The following is a 22,001-nucleotide window of genomic DNA, read 5'->3' on the forward strand; positions in this document are numbered from 1 at the left end:
TTTTCTCTGTTTTTTATTTTCTTTCCCAATAAATACAAACTTCACATTCACAAGGATTCCTATACCAATCAACACTTAACTCGTGTTCCTATATGTAGGAAAGAAAGAACAAGAAACAATATTCCAACCCAAATAACAAAAAGCAAGACCAAACGAATGAAGGTCAAAAGTGACATCAAAGCCAAAAGTGCAAGTGAAACAGAGTAAAAGCCAACTGAAGTTAAGGTTGCTGCACAATCATCCTATGCACTCCAAGTTAAAAACACAGCGAACCAATCATTAGTTTGTCCAAATTGAACAGGAACCAATCATTAGTTTGTCCAAATTGAACAGGAACCATGCTTGCAGGTTTGTCCCTCTCTCTCTCTCTCCAAATTACGCGCTCAGCTCTCAGGTGCACTCCAACTGTTCGATGAAATGCTCCAAAGAGACGCTTTTGTAATTTGATTGTTACCTTTTATTCTTTGCTTCTAAGACACATTGTGAATGAGTTTGGTAGCCATGAAACCCAGTGTTTGCATCAAATGGCTGTTTCATTTCACTTCTCTAATTTCATGTGTTATTTGTAACGCACTTGACATATGCAAAGCTCTTGAAAATGGGATTGTTGGGTTTGATTATTGTTCGCTTTGTTGTCAGGATTCGCTACTGGAAGCCACTTTCAGCCTGGAGTTGTCAAAATCAGCGGCAGAAGACAAATTCTTGGTATCTCTACTAATGGCATCGTTGTCGAAACTTATATAAAATCATTAGTACAAGTTTGCAACATTGTCAGTCGTGTTATGTGTTTTTTAGGCTTGAAGCCGGGCTCATTGTACTTGTCAAGTGTCGAGTTTTCTAGAAAGAATAGAATTGCTTGCAAAGTTGTCAAAGAGGAAGATGATGTCTCGTATAAGCTTGAGGAAGTCAGAAAGAATCGGCCTTTGGTTAAGATGTGTGGCATTACTTCTGCAAGAGATGCGGCGATGGCTGCAGAAGCTGGTGCCGATTTTATTGGGATGATCATTTGGTCAAACTCTAAACGGTCCGTTTCACTTTCAGTTGCAAAAGAGATTTCGAGAGCTGCAAGGGAGTATGGGGCACAGCCTGTTGGGGTGTTTGTGGATGACGATGTGGACACAATACTAAGAGCCTCTGATGCAGCAGACCTTGAGTTTGTTCAGGTATACATCTTTTGGCCAAGAATTTGATTAACTTGCACATAGTTGGTAAAAAAAAAAAAAAAAAATACTTTGGAAGGTAATGTTTTGAGGTTCTGCAGCTTCTTGGAGATGGTTCTCGTGCTGCTTTTCCAGCATTAGTCCAAGAGAACCGTATAATATATGTCCTTCATGCTAATGAAGATGGAACTCTCTTGAACCAAATTTCTGCCGAAGAGTGTTCTCTAGTTGATTGGGTTCTTGTGGATAGTGCAAAGGGTGGCAGGTAATGAAACCTTTTCTACTTAATCTAGTCACAAAAATAAACTTCATCTTTTCATGGTTTACTTAATATGATCTTCTTTTGATTTATTCCACCATTGAATTGCCTGATGCAGTGGCAAGGGATTCAATTGGACTCGGTTTAAGCTACCAAGTATTAGAAGCAAGCACGGATGGCTTTTGGCGGGAGGAATAAAACCAGAGAATGCTTCTGAGGCTCTTTCTACTCTCAAACCCCAAGGAATTGATGTTAGTAGTGGCATTTGTGGCCAAGACGGCATCCAGAAAGACCCATTGCGAATATCTTCATTCATGAGTGCAGTTCATTCAGTAACATATTGATCCGTCAAGGTTAGACGGTGAGGAAACGATTTAAGATATCAAGTTATATCAACAATGTAGAACTTTTATGTTGTGACAACCATCGGACTAGGTATCTGGAGATCTGTCAAACGGACTTGGTACCTAGATTATGTTCAGGGGAGGGTCGATTTCTCGGCCACTGAAGAACCTGTTATGGTATACTTGTATTTGGTGATATCATAATAATGCTATTGTAAAATCAGTATCAAAAAAATTTGTGCCCCCATTTATATGCTTTCCTGCCTCCGCCACTGTAGAATTTAACAGACTGCAAATCATATACAGACTCCAAGCACTTGTCCTCTTGATATGATAAGGGCATGCAAACTTGACGACTTGATAGGCTTAGCCAGGCCAAATGGGGATAACGGATGCAGGGACAAACATAATCCTTTTGTTTTGCGACGTGGCAGATAGAGTTCTAGTTCACCATCACTAAACAGAGACATTATTGAGATGATATGAGAACAAACAGGTCATATATCCGCACTAGACAGCTATACATTGATTATGACTCTCGACCAATAATTGAATCAAATTCCGACCCACCAAGAAAAGATAATACATCTCATCCTGTTCTAGGTGATCATGATAATTATAGAAATATTAAGGCAGAAATATTATAGAAATATTAAGGTGGAGGTTTTATGTCCTCCTCGCGTCAACACAATTTTATAAATAATAACGGACGTGGGGCTGAGCCTCTCAGAGGGTTCCAAATCCCTTTTAAAAAAAAAAAAAAAGAAAAGAAAAAAAAAAAACAGTAATCAGTTAACTTTTAAGTTGCAACCTTTTCTGCTCTACTACCTGCTCCTCCATTCAAAGCCAGAAATCAAAGGAGAATGGGCACACACGTCTCCAAACAGGTCGAAAGGCGCAAGGCGATTTCGACTGAGAAGAAAACTCTGTGTGGTCTGCATGAAAAATGTGGCGTGGACTTTCCAGAATGTTCATACAAGCCTGCAGACAGGAAAAACTGGATGGCTGGGATCAACCCTGACAAGGTTCACATAAACCAGATTGTCTGGCCCGGAACTCATGACTCTGCAACTAACAGGATTGGAGTCCCTTGCATCACTAGGCCTTTTGCTCAGTGCCAGAACCTCTCCATCTACAAACAGCTAGTCAAAGGCACCAGAGTTCTTGACATTCGAGTTCAGGAGGATCGCCGAGTCTGTCATGGAATTCTCAAAGCTTACAACGTTGATGTTGTGATCAATGACGTCAAGAAGTTTTTATCCGAAACGGAGAAGGAGATCATCATCCTTGAAATTCGAACTGAGTTTGGACATGAAGACCCTGCTGAGTTTGACAAGTATCTGGTGGAGCAGTTTGGAGAGCTTTTGATCCACCAGGATGACAATGTGTTTCACAAGACCATTTCAGAACTGCTGCCGAAAAGGATCATATGTGTGTGGAAGCCAAGGAAGTCTCCTCAGGCCAAGGCAGGGAGTCCATTATGGAACTCCGGGCATTTGAAGGATAATTGGATTGATACGGATTTGCCATCCACAAAATTCGAGAGCAATATGAAACATTTGAGTGAGCAGCCACCGGTGACATCAAGGAAATACTTTTACAGGGTGGAGAACACTGTGACACCCCAGGCTGATAACCCTATCTTGTGTGTCAAGCCTGTGACAGGGCGGATTCATGGATATGCAAGGCTGTTTATAACTCAGTGCTTCTCTAGAGGATGTGCAGATAGGTTGCAGATCTTCTCCACAGATTTTATTGATGAGGATTTCGTTGATGCGTGCGTTGCAGTTACATATTCTAGAATTGAAGGGAAGGCATGACTTTTATTAATGGAATCAAGCTTGGAGTGCCATACTTTGTCCCCAGTTTGAAGGTAATTTGTTTAAAGGGATGAACTCTCTGTTTCCATCTAGTAAATAAATCTCTGTGTAGTGTGCCTTTACCTAGATTTTCCATAAAGGCTGATTGTTCTTAATATAGTTAATTTTAATCTTTTTAATAAGTTAACAGGCTGTGTCTGTAAGGAATTTTAAATGAAGAACAACTCCTTCTGGCTGCTATACTATGTGCCATAGTCATATAAACTGTCATCTGTGATCATATACTTGTCACAAGAAGTGATGCTAAGGAATAATATACAAAGGATACTCTAACTTACAAAATGCCTGCTCATCATAAGTCTGTCATTATTGTTTGTAGGTGCATGAGATACTAGTCTATTATAATTTCCTTTTCTTTTATAACAGATATGAATTCTAATAAGCTATTTGCTGGCAGATAGGCTCTATTGATTACAAGAACTGTAAATATTGTACCCAAGTGTGAAGATCTTCTGAAAGTTGCAGCAGCAGGACCTTTGGTTGGATTTATATTTATTCCTCAAGTTGATTGGGTTTAGACTTAAAGGAAAGACTTGTGTATTTGTGCAAGTCTTTCTGCAGATATGGATTGTATATTGATTTATTTTATGAATTTGAGTTTCTTGGAATACTGTTTTGGATGTTGTGTAATATGTTTTTCATGTTTTGAGTAGTCTATGAAGGGATCGAGTTCAAAATGCATGAGCCACTGTTATTGAGTAAAGAATATGGTTCAATTTGTGTTTTGTTTATACAAGTTTCTTTCCGGTCATTGTATTAGTTACTTTGGTTATTTTTCTTGGACATCATGCCTGAGAAAGATTTCCAAAAAATTTGAGCACAAACATGCTGTTTGTTCTCAGTATTTATATTGCTGCGCTCTTCTTGGCTCAACCAATGTTGTACATATAGATGGTTGTAATACTCCAAGGCCTTCTGGTAGGCTAGCTACTTAGGCTTATTACTGCTCCAAGTTTAATGCGAATTATCTCTTAAGGGTTTAAGGGATCACCACACTGATAGTTATACAACTTGGAGTCTGAGGAGGAATTAGATGACCTATAGCTAAACTGTGGAAAAAAAATGTTCTGGAATACTTATAATTCGGTACTGTTTTAGTGAGATTCAAGTTCTTATGTTGGTCGGTCTGAAGTTATAAATATCCATATCAAGGCAGTAGTTATATACATTGATTCCAAACATTCTGGCAATGGACTTGAACGACTATATATTGCGTTTTATGTACTGTAAATCACTTGTAGATTTGTATACCTCATGAAAGAAGTTGATTTAGACAGGTATGGTTCCTTAATTTATAGCCATGTAGAACTGGTTTATAGCAAAAGTTTATTTCTGGTCATTGTGTTTGTAACTTTGGTTACGGTTATGTTAAATCCTATTTGCACCTTTGACCTTGTCTGTTTATATTGTATGGAACTCAACTCCATTGTTCTCAGTTCCTGTGAAGTTTCGATTGATGCTTTATTTCTAATCTACTGCAATATAATAGTTGCTTTATTTCTAATCTACATGCTTTATTCCTAATCATACTGCAGAATGCAAATAGTGGAAGTCTTAGTAGTTGGAAGTTGGAACAAGTTGCAATGGGATGAGTTGGTCTCCCATAATTGCTGCTACTGCTCTTTCTGATTAGAGGATCATGTTTGTTTTTTCTTTCTTTCTGTAGTTGAGAAAATAATCAAAAATCTTCAATTGTATTCACCGGGTAAAGATTTACTTCAAATTGTATCAGTGCTTTTTTGTTTTGTTTTGTGCAGACTTTTGATATTATAATCTTAATGGAAGCTTTTAAGTGACGTCCAAAAATATGTATTCACAAGACTGCCAAACACAAACAAGTAGGGAGCTGACGCAGAATTGAACATGAAGAACTATGAACATGAAATCTGAGTTGCCGATGACTTCTCTTTTTTATCTTTTTAGGTGTTTGAGAGATTAAGCTGCTGTGCACTTGCAATTTACAAACACAATACCTACATGACAAGGCTATTGAGGAAACAAACTAAAATAACCATGTATTAATTCAGAACAAGTAATAGAGAAACTCCAAGTAGAGAAACTCCAAGCACAAGCAAAACAGTAGTTACTATTACAAGAACTCTTTCTAAAGAGTCTACATATGTAGTTTAAGTGTCCTACCTCCTTTCATGTTACAGCTCTGGGTTTCTGACTTTCATGTTACACTTTTGCTCCTGTCCAGTCTTCCAATTGCCTTGTTGATGATCTTCACTATATTCCTAAATTGAACTTGTTGAAAAATTTAAAAATAAAAAAAAGCAGCTGTTACAGGATTTAGGATAAAGCTGCAGAATGAGTGTCAAAGGATGAACAAAGTAAAAACAAATAAACACTAGAAGCGGCCGAAAGGACCTCTTACACTACCAGCATACACTACACTTTTCACAACAGAAGCTCTTACAAGAAGTAGATGAATCTACATAAAAAAACGAGCTCAGCAACAAGCATGGAAGCAAAATGCAAAACATTGTTGAGACTGCTATTGACCCCTCCATCGCGGACTTGAAATGGGAAAGAATCCGGAAGGAGATAAAGGATACAAAAATCCTGGAGAAGGTGGGCCTTGAGGCCCTGGACCTAAAATCCCTGATTGTGAAAACTGAAAATTGGGGGTCAGTGGAGGAAACTGTGTCCCAGGTGAAAGCAATGGATAAGGTGACCGTGGAGATAACATGTAGTTGTAACTGGTAGGGGATGGCAATAGGAACTGGGAAGTAGGAGAGGGTAAAAGTGGAGGACCATTCATTTGCGGGGATGGGAGATTAGGAGCAGGTGGTATAGGGCCATTCATTCTTGGAGGCGGCTGCGCAGGCATGGATGGGTGGGGAAGTAGACCAGTTGATGGTGGCTGCCCTTGAATTTGACCTGGACCTTGTGGTTGATGCTGAGGCTGGTTTCCCCTTGGAGTTGGATCTAGCATTGAAGTTTGAAGGTACCGCATATATGCTGAGATTGGAGACTCAGCGGTATTTGGCCACATTTCTCCAGGAGGAAATGGTGGCATCAGTGTTGGAGATGGTTGTCCGAAATGGGGAGGCCTAACAAAGCCATTGTTGTAAGGAACTGGTGGTGGGGCTGCCTGTACAGGGGCAGGAGATGGGACTACAGGTCTGTTGATAGGTGTCAATGGAGGAGGCCGAATCTTCTGCAGCCGCATACTTTGGGGTTTGGGCGGACCCTGCGGAGGCCTTGGCAAAGGATCTTGTGATGGGGAACCAGTAAGCTGCTGAACAATGTTCCTAAAGTCATTCTTGCTTATGTTGTACACCTGAGGCTGAGGCTGCTGCCTAGCAGCAGCATTCACAGCATTAGCAGCGCCAGCAGTACCATTACCGAAATTGGGTTGATGCAAAGGACTCTTCCTTATATTTTTCCCCATCTTATTCACCCCCAAATGATCAGTATGCCTATTTGTGGAATTATCCATCTTGTACAACAACACAAACAAACTTACACGCCAACCAATCTACCTTCTGTAAATGCCTCCACAAAGTCACAAACAAACTTACACGGCCAACCAATCTCCCTTCTGTGAATGCCTCCACAAAGTCAAACCACTCCTAAGCAGCTTCAACAACAATAGCACACAACTTGAAAGATTCAAACTTGAAGCCCAAAACTAGACAACTTCACCAAGCAAACCTTCAAGGAGCACAAAACCAAGCTCAAAAACCAAGCACAAGAGCTACCCTCTTCTCAGCTCAGTTCAACACACAAATCCCAGACACAATTAAAGCTTCAACAACCACCAAACAACAAATCTGACTTTCTTCCTTCCCTGTAGCTCTAACCCTCAAAACAGAAAAGACCTAAAACCCAAATCAGGCAGCAGAGAACAACCCAACCAAGATTCGAAACACAAAACACGAAACCCAATTGGGAAAACTCCCCAACACAACCAACCCTCTTAGGTTTGAAAACAAGAGAAAGCCAAGTTAAGTAAGAGACGGAATTGACAGAGAAAGAGAGGTAATAGAAAATTACGCTTGACTTGAGAGCAAGTGATACGGCAAAACATGAGACGGTCAACCCTCGATCTCAATCTCCGGGAGAAGAAGCAAAGGGGGTTTTGCTTGGTCTGGTTTGGTTTTGCAAAGACTTTTCAATATCTTCGTTTTGCGGACTTGTCTACTAGAAGAGAGTTTTTGCACGTGCTTTGCACGGGGCCTTGCAATGGACTATTTGAGGTTGCGTTTTATGTACTGTAAATCATGAAACAAGTTGATTTAGAGTTTTCATACAAATGCAAAGACAGCATGCTCATGCCTTGTGCTATGAAAAACAGATATTACATTACACTGAAGAGAGTACGATCTTATTCATGTATCAAAAGGAATAGTGAACTAGTATATACATTTACGCTACAACAAATGTGTATAAACACGTTTGATTTGTACATCCCTGAAACGACATCAAAGCGAAAAGTACAGCTGAGAGACAAAGTAAAAGCGATTCTTTTAGTCACGAAAAATACCATATTCCTGTAAACCTTGTATAAGGGAGTACTTTCTATCGTTTTTATGGTATTCTTTTTGGCTTTATCATGGCTTCAGAAGCCTTGGACCTGTATTGGAAGCCATCCAAGATGCAACAACATCCACAAGAAGGTCTAGGTCTTTGGCCACTTCTGCACGAAGGATCTTCGTTGAATCTACACCTAATGAGTTGCCTACTTCTTTAGCAACAGACTCCCATGGCGTTCCTACAGTAAGATTGGCCAACATCTCACTCCCGCGATTTACTGCATCTGCCATTGCTGGAGGCACATCTGGTATAGCCTGCAAGATATAAATGTCATCTACTGACTCTTATGGATCCAACTGGAAGTCTGGAACTTGCAAAGTTGCAATCACACAGTACAAACATGTATTTGAACTGTGAATAGTTTTAAGTCATAGATATCTATTTCAACCAAACAGTTAGTACAAGGATCACCTGTTGCAAAGGAAGCGCATGATCTCCAGGCAATAGGCGAGTTGACATGTCTAGCATAGAACTGATGGCTGAATCTGAACTCAGCACCTGTGCTAATATTGAAGTCTCGTCAATTGTATCATCCTTGAACCTCACTAGAAGATTCCTGGAAATACCGTAGTATGATTTTATCTGGAGAAAGCATCAATAGGTGGATATTATAAGTGAGAAACCTAAAGAAGTTGCAGTTGAAAAAGTCACTGTTTTCCACACACCAAAAAAAAAAGAAGGAAAACAGCTTTGTAAATTAAAGTCAAAAAGTACAAGAATGGTGAACGAACAGCCACTTATGTGATTTAAATGTCAAATACCAGTTAGCTACTAGACTAAAACAGCAATGTCAGCAGATAGACCATACATAAGCACAAAAAAATTAAGACACTGTTGCTCTCTTCCACATGAATGGAAAAAAAAAAAAAAGACATATCTGTAACCAACTGCCTGGAGTTAAAAACCGTATCTCTCCCAGAAGGTTGCTGCATGATCATCCTATGCACGTTGTCATCAATCAACGGAAAAATTCTTCACATTAAGCAGTTATAGTAACATGTATTCAACTCATAACAAAGGTCACCATGATGTAGCCTTACTAGCATCTCCTAATGGTCATTTCCCTCATTGGTGGCATAAAATCTGTTAAGTTGTGCGTAAATGGCCTCTCTTTTGATTACCATGAACATTTCCTGATGGAGTAAAACCTCATTTACAGACTTTGGTAAACAGGCTAACTTTTCGGCTTTCAGAGAGAATATGTATTTTCTAACAAGCTATATTCAAATTCTTACAGAAGCAGAATAGCTTTAGGTATGGATCATAAATGCAAACAAGTAAATAAAATGGCTAATTAAATACAATCATAAAATCTAAGCAAGTGGTTAAACGTCACCAATTGGTTAATCACTGTACAATATCATAAAGAGAAGCTATCCATGAATGTTTATACTGCTAACAGATAAAAGTTTGCTTACAAGTCGGCGAGTCTCTTCAGGTTTTGGGACAAAATCTTCTCTTCCATTGACTAGCTCCATATACAAGGGTGGAAGCTGCTCCACTAAAGGCAGAACTTGCTTCATGATCGGAGGGCTAAGGTTTTCAAAATTCCGCATAGTCATTTCAGCCTGCAGGCATTTCCATGAGAATTCATGAGACACTTGTTTAGGAGTCTTCAATGTGACTCAACAATTACTATCAATAGAGAAGAAAAAGACAAATATGAAAACACAGACCAGTGTCCACCTCTATGGAAGGGATGCTTTAGTAAAGTATTTAAATTCAGGGGCCAGAACAGAAATAAACGACTTACAGATTCACAGTATATGCTTCTGTAGTGCAATTGGTGGATTGGATTACAAGTATAGTGATATATCTTATTTATATTGAGTGTTTGACTCATCTATCACTATCTTTAAACTCATTTTGAAAAAGTTTGACATATATGTAGGGGTCTTGGAATACATATTATATGAACAGATTCATATGTTGGAGCTTCATGTTTACTAACAACGAATACATGCAATCACTTCATGAGAGGATAAGATGAAATCAATCTTTACGTAGTATACTTCAAAACCTTGTGTATATACCTATTAATAAATAATCATCTTACCCCAAGGCGAAATGTTGGTGATGATGCAATCTGTGATAAAATTGGTCCAAGGCGTTGGGCGACTGGAACAAGAACAGGTGAGAACAGAGGAACAGCATAGCTCGCCTCCTGTTAAATTGCAGAAGAACAATATTTGTGGATTAAAACTGTGTTATAGAAATAGTTTTACAAAACATATGTCTTGTTGTGATCTGTTTGTCTCTGTGTCCTTTCTGTTAGTTAGGTTCTTGTTGAGGAGTTCTGACATGTCCGCTAATGATTTCAGAAGGTAAATACCCTATTGTTGAATGCCATCAATACATTCCCGTTTCTTTGAACAGCATATCTTGAACCTGGCCAACCATTTGTGCAATGTAAGGAACTTCTAAATTACCAATCACATGCAACCTCAAAAGTAATTTGTCAGGAGAAAAAAAAAATGGCTGTACCAATCAAGAGGTGGATGACAGATCCCAAAGAATGCCCAAGGCCAAAGATAGGCAGATCTTCAATCTGCACAATCAAGCATCTTAGGTATTGTTCACCTCCGGAAGAAAATAAAGCTGGTAGAGATGAAGATCTTATTAACATAACAACTCACTGTGTCTTTAAAAAACCTATAACATCGATCAAATTTGAATTGAACTTGATCTGCAATGAAGAAGTGATCAAACCCACTAGGATATGGTGTTGCAATCACCAAAATTCCCCTACAGCAAACAAAAAAGAAACGCATTTCATATATCTGTACTCTTCTAAGAAGCAAAAAATTCAGCTTAGCAATAGCAGATTGACGAGCATCAATTAAAACAGGAGTATATTAGACAGCGGCATAGCCACATTGAACTTTCTAATCCCCACAATGACCACCACTACTCTCTGAACTAAAAAAAATGAAAAATCAGTCCACAATGACCACCACTACTCTCTGAACTAAAAAAAAAATGAAAAATCAGTTTACGTAATGCAACTGGGGATGTAAATCACTGACAAACACAAGAGTATAAGATCACACAAGTCATTAACAAATCAATCTATATATTAACAGTCAGCGCATCTACAAGCACTAAATCTCACTTCTCGGCCAGACGCTCAAGAAAGAACCGGTAGGTGAGCTGAGGGGCAGCTCCAACAAATATACCACCGATAAAATGTACAACTGCCGTCGGTTTCAAGGTTTTCGGTTTCAGAACCCATGCCCCCTGAAATACACAATGACACTATCCTTTACTAGAAGGAACAAACAAAAGTTCCATGTGAAGATCCATACAAGCTGAATGAAAGTGAAATGCTACCTCTACTTGACTCCAGTCACTGGAATCATTCCAACCACCCTGTGATTGCCTCACAGTCTCAGTAAGCAACCTGAAACAAAGCAACACGACAAGGATTGAATTAGAAAACACAACGCTATGGACCCACAATCAAACAAGACTTCAACACGAAACTAATCAGCCCAAAACAGAAACAAAAACCTCTCAATCTCAGAGTAGAGCTGAACCCCAGTTGGTTGTGGCTGCGATTCTTTCTTGGCAAGTTCATCATCAAAGTTACAGAAGACTCTCCCCCGGAGATGACCCCTATGAGAATTGGGTAACCTCAGAAACTGACCCTGCTGCTGAATCTCAATCCTCTTCTTCAAAGATTGATGATGATGAACACCAGGATAAGAATGAAGCTGTGCACTCCTAACCCAGCTAGCCATTCTTGAACAAAAGCTTCAATCTTTCTCTCCAAATTCAAATGGGGAATGTCATCATCAAGAGAATGAAGTTCCTTCTACGTATAGCTCAACCCCAAAACGCCGTCGTTTTGTTTCTTACCAAAAAGTCATACAAGCCAAAACAAGTAATAAACGCAAAACGAAGACGGCAGCTTTGTAACTTCGGTTCGTTTACATTAACTCCACTTCCTTTTTTCTCTCCACTATTCACTCTTCTCTTATGCATAGCTTGGATCTAAGAACAAGAAGAAGAAACCCCAAGATGAATGCTTTGTTCTTGTACCTGAAGAAAAGACCCAAATTGAAGCAATGGGTCTTCATCACAATCGTGTTCTTGGCTGCCTCATCTTTCTTATGGGTCGCAACCTCTCTCCTCCAAAACAGCCATTACACCTCAAACTTGGGTCTCTCAGCTCCATCCTCACTCTCTGATTCAACCCCTTATCACAACTTCAAGCTCTTCTCTGCCGACTTCAAAGACATGATCCAAACCTTCAAGATCTATGTCTACCCAACTAACTCATCTGACTTTGCTCAGATTTTCGATCCCCACCCAAACCCATTTGACCCCAAATTGGGTAACTACTTCAGTGAACACATGTTCAAGCTCTCTCTACTCCAAAGCTCATTCATTACCTCCAACCCTGAAGAAGCCCATCTCTATTTCTTGCCATTTTCGGTTAATCTTCTCCGAAACGACCCCAGGGTCCATTCAGAGGAAGCCATTTCCGACTTTGTGGCGCATTATACTGATGGGATTAGCCAGGAGTTTCCTTTCTGGAATGCCTCAATGGGTTTGGATCATTTCTATGCCTGCTGCCACTCTGTTTGCAGAGAAGCTATGTCGAAACACAATGACTTGCATAACAATGCCATTCAGCTCACTTGCTCGTCTAGCTACTTCCAGAGGTTTTATATTGCCCACAAAGATGTCTCCATGCCTCAAGTCTGGCCTCGGCCGCCTCAGCTGACACTGAATCCCCCGAAATCCAGGTACATTTGGTTTGTGCAATTGCGCTGTTGGGGTTTTGATATTGACAATGAGTGCATGATAATGTGACAATGTATGTGTGCAGGGATAAGCTTGTGTTCTTTGCCGGACGGGTTCAAAACTCGAATGTGAGGCAGCAGCTGGTGGATTTATGGGGCAATGATACTCGAATGGACATCTACTCTGAGAATCCGGGGTATCCTTATGAAGAAGGGTTTAAGAGGAGCAAGTATTGCCTCCATGTTAAGGGCTATGAGGTGAACACTGCCAGGGTCAGTGATGCCATACACTATGGGTGTGTGCCTGTTATAATGTCGAATTACTATGAGCTTCCTTTCGCTAATGTGTTGAACTGGACTACATTTTCGGTTATTATTAACCACAATGAGCCTGCTTCGTTGAAGAAGACGCTGCTGTCGATAACAAAGAAGAGTTACCTGAAGATGTACCGGAATTTGTTGGCAGTTAGGAGGCACTTCATTTGGCACAAGACTCCTAAGGGATATGACTCCTTCCATATGACTGCTTATCAGTTGTGGCTCAAAAGAGGGTCGCAGCGTCCATCTTTCTAGTTCGTGCTTTGTGATTCTGGGTTTTGGATGTGTGCAAATTGCCACTGTGTAAGAAAATGAAGAAGGTTTTTTATGGAGTTTACAATTCTGAAGCAGAAACTCACCCTTGTATTGTGTGCCATGTAAGGTTTGCAACCATATTTCGTTATACCTGGTGTGTATGTAACATGGATTTGAAAACACGTTCTATGTCCACAACACAAACTTGATCACTGCAGTCTTTAGAGGAGGATTACATGACATTGTGCACTGGAAAGAATAATTTACATTGTGCAATGCCCTGAACTGTTTGTCTCTTTCTGGAATTAGAAACCCATTTCTATATTTCACAAAAGCAATGGGAATCTTGACACCTTTGCTTTGGATCTGTGGAGAAAGCTACTCTCAACCCTTTGGCCTTACCCGTTATTGAATAGAAGCCAGTGAATAGAAGCTCAGAGTTGATAGCAAGGAGATGATAAATAGGCAACGGGATACAAACTTGAGCAGAAACAACCACGATGCAAATCCATCATAATAAACATTCAACACTTTTATCCAGAATATATCCGACTGTTAATACTTAATATACAAGTACAAACCTTCTTAGCATTATCAAGTATCTATCATATATAAATCCAAATACACAGCACACTTGTATGTGTTTCTCAAAACATGTACTTTTATTCACTATTCAATTCACATCTAGTGATTGGCAGCTTGTGGCTGATACGTACGCCGCCTCAGCTGAGACTCTGGAGTAGGCTGCTGCAAGAAGATCCTCGTTGGATCATTAGGATCAACATACCTGCAAAATTAGTAAAACATAAGTTAACCAACTATTCCTCTCTTCATCCACTTGCCTTCAAGCATACATAGCAAAGACGTTTAGGGCAAATATGTCACTTACGCATGTCTCATCATCTCATCAACTGGAGTTTGTGCTGCCTGTAAAGGATCCACATGAGCCTGTGGGGTATTGGCTTGTTGAAATTGCTGATTATATTGCCTCACTGAGGATATCAAGTTGAAAAACAGTGGAACAAAAGTCCCACAACCCCCATCTTTGAACAAAATCTTAAATGAGTGGACAGAATAAAGAGCCGCAGGCTGGTTTTCAGGAACCACCTGAGATTGTTCATAGAAACAATTAGGATCCCAAAAATCAGAAGGGGTTTACTGCTAATCATTGGATAACCGGTATACTTACAGGCTCCACCTGGCCAGCTATGTTGTTGCAGAAAAAGACCGGTTGATTAAATTTTTCTCCATGGACAAAAAGCTGCAAATGAAAAGATCAGTGACATGCAAGCACGTGAATACTTATAAGAACCACAATAGGTCAAAAATAAGTCTTAAACTGCCCTAGTACTCTGTGACCAAGCATACCATTCATAACACACCACAGCACCATTTAGCCTTACTATCTCAAAACAATTTAACAACATAAGAACCTTTAAGGAGAAATATTCTAGGAGTAAAACATTAGCAAAACAGGATTTACAACATAATGAAAAGGATTGGCACGTCTCCAAGAACTTAAACCTTCCCATAGATTCAATAATATATCATACTTAAGTGAACAATGTGTGGTGGCTTACCTTGGAACCAGGGCAGACAAATTAGCCGCCCTATATAAAATGCAAGAAAATGAAGATCAAAGCTTACCCCTAATATTTCTTATCTACATACAACATACATATGTGTGTGCACGGTGCACATGCATGTAAACAAGGAGGAGAGTAATATATGGGGTACTGGTATGGAGGAGACATTTAGATGTAAAATCAGCTAGTCCAAGATCTTCACCAGTGTCTGGTGATCGAAAATTTAGCTAAAAATCATATCCAGACATGGTCGCATGTAAAATGCCAGCAATGTGGAAGCAACTACACTACTCACAAGCGTATATTGCATCGAAATCAACAGTAAGTAATTCCTAGATATGTTAAATTTTTCCTGATAATAGGTTATGTATTTATGGCTGGCTCTAGTTGATCTATAACTCGCTTATGGGAAAAACCCGTATTTAATATGATTACTTCACCTGGGGATCCATACCCATATGGGTGCTATGGAGTTTTCTCCAAGAGTTATGCTCAAAGATGGAATATTCCAAATCATGAATGGTGTGACTCCGATGATGACCGGGACTTCCAATATGAACAAGACCGATGGTTCTCATACTTCTTCAGTCTCATGGAATGTGACGAGTGCAGGACCTGACACCTAGACCTCTGAAGTTGATGAACTTTTTGAAGGTAGAGTTCAGATTTCTGAAGGAATAGCTCAAGTCAAATAGATGGAGTTACGATCTGGCAGGCAATTACCTCCTGTTCCTAATGGTAATAGACAGATGTGTCGGGGGCACCCTCTCGAGCCAAAACACAGTTACCCAACAATGGAGACAACGAGAGATTGCAAGTCAAACATTAGCGCTATGACATATTAGCTCATCTCAAAAAGATTCCTGCACTCCTTAGCGTATAGGATGCATTGAAGATGTCTGCAGAACTAAGGATGTCCGTAGTATATGCATTAACGAACCCATAGGACTTATCTAATGATGTTAACCAAGTTGAGATGAGGATTAGCAAATCAACTTATGCTGAGTGTTTGGCTTTGATCACGTTTACAAACGATTATTTGCAACCATGACTCACTAAACATAACAGGCCTCTGTTCATTTCAGGATACCTTTATGGACTGGTGATAACAAGAATCACCATAGACGAGGGGTCGGCTGGCTGTTGATTCCACCTTTGAGGATGCTATAACGTCTCAGGGGCTCGCTATTCATCAATTGGCCCCAAGCAATGTACTTATCTAGAGTTACACATTACAGAAACTAATGGGAGGTAATTGCCATAAGCCAGAGGAAACTTTTTTCTTTTGGGACAGGGGCAATGAAGGTATGATTATACTACTCCTTTATGTTTTAGTAGGAAAAGAAGTCCTGTCTAACATCTACGGTATCAGCTAGACCTGTAACCCTAATCTACGATCGTCCCCCTTGTAAGATTATTCAGATAGGCAACTCTTTCATCCTAAATGTTTTTTTTTTTTTTTTTGTTCCAAAATACAAATATCATTGTGAGAAAAAAAAGGACTTTAAGATCTCTGAACCCGACTACTGGTGGGCTTATACCTGCCTGGACAGAACTTTCTAAATGAGTCGATTCCCAAAAATCCAGCCGAAGTGCTTTCTTCAGATTGATGTGGAAGCTACAGGGAAAAGATTGACTCAAATTATAGCTGCGCCTTGATTCCTAGTTTAAATTTGTCCTGAAAATAGATTATGTACTTACGGCTGGCTCTAGGTTGATCTATTGTGCAGCAGAAATTTGTGGCAAAGAAATTGATTAACTGGAACATAATATCAAATTCATTGCTGCTACTGTTTGTTAGATAAAGCAACCGTAGACGTAGGGTTGTCAAACAGAGGGCCCTTGAAATAAAGTCAAAAGAGCATATCAGGAATATAACAAAGAATGTTAATAGTCCAAAATAGCACACTCACCATAGGGACAGATGAAAGGGGGGAAAGTTCTTAAGAGTGAAATACATAAAAGAAAGTCTTAATGTTGTTGAATATTCTCATCCCGAACCTAAATAACCTTTCTTTCTGTTCCCATAATCAAAAGTACAACACAGGAAATGCACAACTGTCACAAATAGTTAACTCAGCAATGAAAGCATTCAGAGTTCAGTATGTGCATCAGACATTATACTTCTCAAACAGAAAAAGTCCAGCAAAAGGATGCAGGGAAGGGTAAACCCCATCGCCTAACGAAGGTTAAGTCTTTGGAACAGTCCTCCACAAGTACATGGATAATACAAGCACCAATTGAGAGGACTGGAAGGATACCTAATCTTTGAACCACCTTTATCTGAGTTTCTCTAAATTCTATATTTTCAAGTTAGTATTAGTCTCGTAATCCTCTTAACAGACTTTTGGTCAAAAATTTGAGTCTTGTAAACCTAATAATTTTATACAACGAATTTCTGCATAGATTCCTAGTTTCTCTGTCGTGTAAGGTTCTGTGTTTCAACATTATTTATCCAGGGAAAATGTATCTTAGTCTTGACTTGCTAACTAAAACTAAATGCAAGTCTGCAGAGTCACACCATAGAACAAAGAATGTAAAAGACTCCTTCTCAAAACGTTTATTTTTCCATCAAACAAAAGCTCAGAAGCTCCGGTCTACAATCTAAATACATTCCCAATACCGTGGCAACAAACATCAACCAATACCTAAACCGTTAACTACAAACATATCTCATAGACATTGCATAATCATCATATGTAGTTAAAAGCAAAGAACAATCGACATATCGAAAGCAGTAAAACCATACCAGGGGCATATCAAAAGCAACGAAATCACCAACAGGCTTCTTGGAAACAAATACCATGCGGATATTTGACAGGTAAATTGTCCCCTTTGCTTTGAGCCGACCTCCATCGGATCTGAAATTCGAAAACCAAGTCTCAGTTCAACACCAAATTCACAGAAAACCACTCAAGAATTGGATAACAACATCTTCACTTAGAAGTTGCAAAACACTTGAAATTATTAAACAATTTACTCATATTGCAATTCCAGCAAAAACCCTGGAAAAACAAACAAGGCAATACCCGGGAATCTTATCGACTTCGAACTCGACGCCGTCTCTGATCAAGACGAACATCTCGTTGACGAAAGGAACCGGCATGCCGTTTGGTAAGAGCTGAGGATTCAACGCCATTGCTCTCAGGGTTTCTCTTCGTTTCTTTGTGATGAGACCGACTGTGATCAAAAATCTCACCGCGTCGGGAACGAATCGGACACGTCGTTAAAATTTGTTGCCACGCTCTACCGGTTTCCAAAGCCTTCCAGAATATTACTATATTGATTTTTTTTTAAAATAATAATTAAAGAAATTTTATTAACACATTTAGGTACACATTTCTTTTTTTATACAAATTATATAAGAGTTTGTGGGTACGTAAAATTACCAAAAAAGACATTCATATTAAAAGTAAAGGAACTTGTTCAAATAAAATATTCGCTTAAAAATTTTATTCTTCTATACAAGAACAACGTATGTGAAGATATTAAGCCTTATAATTTAAACCTCTATAAATTAATAATGTCGGGACAGGAAAAAAATATTATTTAATCAAGATTTAATTTATCGACATCAATTTTGCTAATTCTTTATTTCGGAGATGGCAAAAAAATATTATTTAATCGAGGTTATTAATTTATCAAATATTAAATTATCAAGGTTTTACTATCGATAATACAAATTGAAGTTTGAAATTTAGATTAAACGGTTCACGCATGCTAGGTCGTTCAAACTGAACACCAAACTAGAACTTGAGATGATGCTATATATATACTCATCAATTTTTCTTTTTTTTTTCTTTTTTGAATAAATTGAGTAGCAGATCTAGAAAAGTACGTGTATTTAGTGAATGAATTATGTATTTAATGAATAAGTGATGTATTTTAAATGAGAGTATTGTAGGGAGGTTGGGTATGTGTATCTAGTAAAATCTTAAAATAATAAAGTCAATAGGTAGTGTATTAAGAATGAGATGTGTATCTAGTAATTAAGGATGTGTTAATAAAATATATCTAATGATTATTATCTTGTAATAAACTAGTGTACCCAACAACCAAAAAAAACTAGTGTACTCGTCTTGATATATATACATACATGCAGGTGTTGGAAATATTGTGTCACAAAACATACATTAAAATATAATCAAATAATCAAATCATATAAGCATGTCATATAATTATAAATAATATAAAAAAAGGGATTTGAGAGTTTCTCATAGGATCTACAAAGGAGGAACATGAATGTTGTCCTTAAGCCGTAGACACCTCCCCACGTGCGGGTTATATGATGGTCGTCTACAAACTCAAAGATACAACCCTTATAGTCACACATGATGTCTAATCCGCTTTGTATGACTAACAATAGACGGGCTGTCAAGTGTTTATCGAATTGCCTAAAAGATAGGAAATAGGAATAGAATGAGGAAGATGAAGATTAGAAGTATAAGAGCAATATAGAGTACTTTTTCTCTTGAACTAATTTCAGTTTACTCCTATCAACTTTAGGTCGATCATCATGTTAGTCATTCTTCTTTCAATTTCATCAAAAACACCCATCAACTCCCAATTTTCATCAGCTGCGCATGTCCAAACCTCAAATCTCTATCAAATTCCTTTGTCAAGTGATGACTTGATATCAAGAAGAAAATCAAATTCTGAAAGTTACCTTTTGGACCATTTTTCCCCCATATCAATACACACCTTCGTTCCCATCACAACCCCCTAACCTTAGTGATTTTGGTGGGATTGAATACATTTTGTCTATTTTTCTTTTTTTCTTTTTTTCTTTCTTCTTGATATCAAGTCATCACTTGACAGAGGAATTGGATGAAGATTGGAGGTTTGGATATGCGCGGCTGATGAAAATTGGGAGTTGAGGGGTGTTTTTGATGAAATTGAAAGAAGAATGACTAACATGATGATCGACCTAAAGTTGATAGGGATAAACTGAAATTAATCTTTTTCTCTTTATTTCAAGAGCTAAGTATTTATATAACTTATCATAACCTTTAGAAAAGACATGACTCTTCAAATAAAATTATGAGTTTTGAATCTTATTTTGAATTAAAAAAACCAACAATCCCCCACAAGATTCAAAACTTCATAAACTCAAAAATTTGGAAAAATTTTAGAGAAGAAAATTTGGGCAACTTTTATACCATGTAATAGATGTAGTTGTCTTCCAGACTTCAACCTACACTTAATGTAAACAACTTTCATTCGAAGGAATCATACTGAACTATGTCTTGAACTATAGACGTCTTTTAGCCGAATTACTCATTGTCACACGCACGATACTGATATGTAAACTTTGACGTGAATAACGCTATTTATAGCCTTGCGCTTGATCTTGATAATCATGAGAGTTACTAGAGAGAAACCCATATCTCATAGTTGTGGCCTCACAACGACTCTCACTTAGGTGAATTTCTTAAAGAATACATGTGACAACACCCTGCGGGAGATTGCCCGCCTCGAAACTCATTCAAGGTATTTCCTTTCCTTAATCTCACATTAATATAGCACATTTCCTTAATCTCACATTAATATAGCACTATGCCTTAGGAATGTGTGGGAGGATCTCTTGTGGATATCTCCCTAAAATATGTGCTATGTAATAGTCACGCAATATAGATTGTTTGTACCACATTGAACTTTCTTCATGGGATCTCCAATCACAAAAATTAGGTTGCCTCCCTAGTTGACTCCCTTATGGGCTTAAACACATTCCCCTCGATAAAGTAAATATAATATAGTCTCCTCTTCGAGGCTATAATGTTCTTGAGACATGAATGACTTTTGTCATTATATTGCCATATCATTTTGATGCGCACAATCTACACATACTTTAATTAGCTGCATACTCAAAGTAGATAATCAAACACAATTTGTCAGGATTCACCCCGAATTTCACCCTGAAACCCGAAGGAAATCCTGTGGGAACCATTTCCAAGAAAAGTTTACCGAAAAATCGGCATAACCTCTTTTGAAAATAGACAACCCTTCCTAATAAAAATGCCTGCATACACTTCAAAAGAATCCATCTATAACCCTCTCCTTTTGGAGCCTTCATGCTCCCCAACTCACAACATCTCCCAATTTATTTACTCACTTTAATAAGAAAAACTCACAATCAACAATCACAGGTTCAAAGCAATTCTATTTGAGAGGAAATGAACTAGAAATATAAAAATGAGCGGAAGCTATACTAATAACTATGTCTCTTCTCCATGTACGCCCGACCTCAACAAAGCTAACCTGCATACTGGGCATTTTTAAAACGAAGGACCCAGGGGAAAACATTTGCAAACGTTAGAGTGAGCGGACAAAATGAATTTAATGAAAATATTTATGCTTTCCCAATTTAAATTTTCATAGAAATTATGCTGCATGCGACAGCTCAAAAGCTCAACTCATAAACTGGCAGTTTCATGACTAGCTCTGGCTAGTCACCAAATTTAATAAAATGAAGCCTCTTAGGCTAAAGTAATATGTATAAATATGTATGTATTTACACTCGTCATATTCCTTGTATTAATTTTCTTGAAACAACAAATAGAGATAGAAATTCACACAAGGCTACGACGCTTGCGTCTAACGCTCACGTCGTGCCATAAATGAATTTTACCTTATTATGGTGAAAAGACGGTGTTTATATACGCGCATATCCCCTATATAAATTCTTATATTTATATAGGGCTACAACGATTGCGTCTAACGCTCACGTCGAGCCATAATGGAATTTTACCTCATTATGATGGAAAAACACGTATAGCTAGCTAGCATTTATTTATATACATACTATCCTCATAATATCCACATACATATCCACCGAAAATCTCATTTTCGGTAACTTCCAAAATAATGAAAATTGCCAATTATAAAAGAAGCAATAAATATATGACTTCA

At 38.4% G+C, this 22,001-nt stretch overlaps 6 protein-coding genes across 7 annotated transcripts; 3 read left to right on the forward strand and 3 right to left on the reverse strand.

Moving 5' to 3' along the window:
- The first annotated feature begins 174 nt into the window (after positions 1–174).
- On the forward strand, positions 175–1,991 carry LOC101308275 (n-(5'-phosphoribosyl)anthranilate isomerase 1, chloroplastic-like). Its single transcript, XM_004296950.1, has 5 exons — positions 175–348; positions 640–705; positions 796–1,163; positions 1,262–1,425; positions 1,538–1,991. Exons 1-5 carry the CDS (start codon positions 339–341, stop codon positions 1,761–1,763), a joined length of 834 nt encoding a protein of 277 aa, XP_004296998.1. The 5' UTR covers positions 175–338; the 3' UTR covers positions 1,764–1,991.
- A 467-nt stretch (positions 1,992–2,458) lies between these two features.
- Positions 2,459–4,344, forward strand: LOC101291813. The gene is made up of 2 exons (XM_004296978.1): positions 2,459–3,636; positions 4,041–4,344. The coding sequence occupies exon 1, from the start codon at positions 2,627–2,629 to the stop codon at positions 3,581–3,583; it is 957 nt and encodes a 318-aa protein (XP_004297026.1). The 5' UTR covers positions 2,459–2,626; the 3' UTR covers positions 3,584–3,636; positions 4,041–4,344.
- Positions 4,345–5,652: 1,308 nt separating this feature from the next.
- LOC101294456 lies at positions 5,653–7,750 on the reverse strand. 2 transcript variants are annotated; one of them, XM_004296988.1, is made up of 2 exons: positions 7,012–7,698; positions 5,653–6,948 (listed from the first exon to the last, which is right to left on the reverse strand). In XM_004296988.1, the coding sequence occupies exons 1-2, from the start codon at positions 7,086–7,088 to the stop codon at positions 6,141–6,143; spliced, it is 885 nt and encodes a 294-aa protein (XP_004297036.1). In that variant the 5' UTR covers positions 7,089–7,698; the 3' UTR covers positions 5,653–6,140. The 2 variants fall into 2 exon arrangements, with proteins under 2 accessions (XP_004297036.1, XP_004297035.1); XM_004296987.1 differs by having other exon boundaries at positions 5,653–7,750.
- Positions 7,751–7,928: 178 nt separating this feature from the next.
- Positions 7,929–12,011, reverse strand: LOC101304763. Its single transcript, XM_004296940.1, has 10 exons — positions 11,696–12,011; positions 11,516–11,585; positions 11,298–11,422; positions 10,822–10,930; positions 10,670–10,733; positions 10,518–10,573; positions 10,242–10,349; positions 9,604–9,753; positions 8,597–8,767; positions 7,929–8,439 (listed from the first exon to the last, which is right to left on the reverse strand). The coding sequence occupies exons 1-10, from the start codon at positions 11,923–11,925 to the stop codon at positions 8,203–8,205; spliced, it is 1,320 nt and encodes a 439-aa protein (XP_004296988.1). The 5' UTR covers positions 11,926–12,011; the 3' UTR covers positions 7,929–8,202.
- A 136-nt stretch (positions 12,012–12,147) lies between these two features.
- Positions 12,148–13,717, forward strand: LOC101309629 (probable glycosyltransferase At5g03795-like). Its single transcript, XM_004296954.1, has 2 exons — positions 12,148–12,936; positions 13,020–13,717. Exons 1-2 carry the CDS (start codon positions 12,164–12,166, stop codon positions 13,504–13,506), a joined length of 1,260 nt encoding a protein of 419 aa, XP_004297002.1. The 5' UTR covers positions 12,148–12,163; the 3' UTR covers positions 13,507–13,717.
- Positions 13,718–13,987: 270 nt separating this feature from the next.
- Positions 13,988–18,378, reverse strand: LOC101294164. Its single transcript, XM_004296986.1, has 5 exons — positions 18,122–18,378; positions 17,842–17,953; positions 14,696–14,767; positions 14,396–14,613; positions 13,988–14,293 (listed from the first exon to the last, which is right to left on the reverse strand). The coding sequence occupies exons 1-5, from the start codon at positions 18,229–18,231 to the stop codon at positions 14,191–14,193; spliced, it is 615 nt and encodes a 204-aa protein (XP_004297034.1). The 5' UTR covers positions 18,232–18,378; the 3' UTR covers positions 13,988–14,190.
- Positions 18,379–22,001: the final 3,623 nt, after the last annotated feature.

The sequence above is a fragment of the Fragaria vesca genome, linkage group LG4 (assembly GCF_000184155.1).
Source record: "Fragaria vesca subsp. vesca linkage group LG4, FraVesHawaii_1.0, whole genome shotgun sequence".
NCBI classification, from domain to species: domain Eukaryota; kingdom Viridiplantae; phylum Streptophyta; class Magnoliopsida; order Rosales; family Rosaceae; genus Fragaria; species Fragaria vesca.

Bases quoted from the DNA above. Each gene is read 5' to 3' on its own strand.
- LOC101308275 (XM_004296950.1), top strand. The intron at 706-795 runs GTATCTCTACTA...TGTGTTTTTTAG, and splicing joins CGGCAGAAGACAAATTCTTG to GCTTGAAGCCGGGCTCATTG. The intron at 1,426-1,537 runs GTAATGAAACCT...TGCCTGATGCAG, and splicing joins GATAGTGCAAAGGGTGGCAG to TGGCAAGGGATTCAATTGGA.
- LOC101291813 (XM_004296978.1), top strand. From the start codon at position 2,627: ATGGGCACACACGTCTCCAAACAGGTCGAAAGGCGCAAGGCGATTTCG.
- LOC101294456 (XM_004296987.1), bottom strand. From the start codon at position 7,088: ATGGATAATTCCACAAATAGGCATACTGATCATTTGGGGGTGAATAAG.
- LOC101304763 (XM_004296940.1), bottom strand. From the start codon at position 11,925: ATGGCTAGCTGGGTTAGGAGTGCACAGCTTCATTCTTATCCTGGTGTT. The intron at 11,586-11,695 runs GTTTTTGTTTCT...GCTTTGTTTCAG, and splicing joins CTCTACTCTGAGATTGAGAG to GTTGCTTACTGAGACTGTGA. The intron at 10,574-10,669 runs GTACAGCCATTT...ATGGTTGGCCAG, and splicing joins TGTCATCCACCTCTTGATTG to GTTCAAGATATGCTGTTCAA.
- LOC101309629 (XM_004296954.1), top strand. From the start codon at position 12,164: ATGCATAGCTTGGATCTAAGAACAAGAAGAAGAAACCCCAAGATGAAT. The intron at 12,937-13,019 runs GTACATTTGGTT...GTATGTGTGCAG, and splicing joins CTGAATCCCCCGAAATCCAG to GGATAAGCTTGTGTTCTTTG.
- LOC101294164 (XM_004296986.1), bottom strand. From the start codon at position 18,231: ATGGCGTTGAATCCTCAGCTCTTACCAAACGGCATGCCGGTTCCTTTC. The intron at 17,954-18,121 runs GTATTGCCTTGT...TTCGAATTTCAG, and splicing joins GAAGTCGATAAGATTCCCGG to ATCCGATGGAGGTCGGCTCA. The intron at 14,294-14,395 runs GTAAGTGACATA...CTAATTTTGCAG, and splicing joins GATGAGATGATGAGACATGC to GTATGTTGATCCTAATGATC.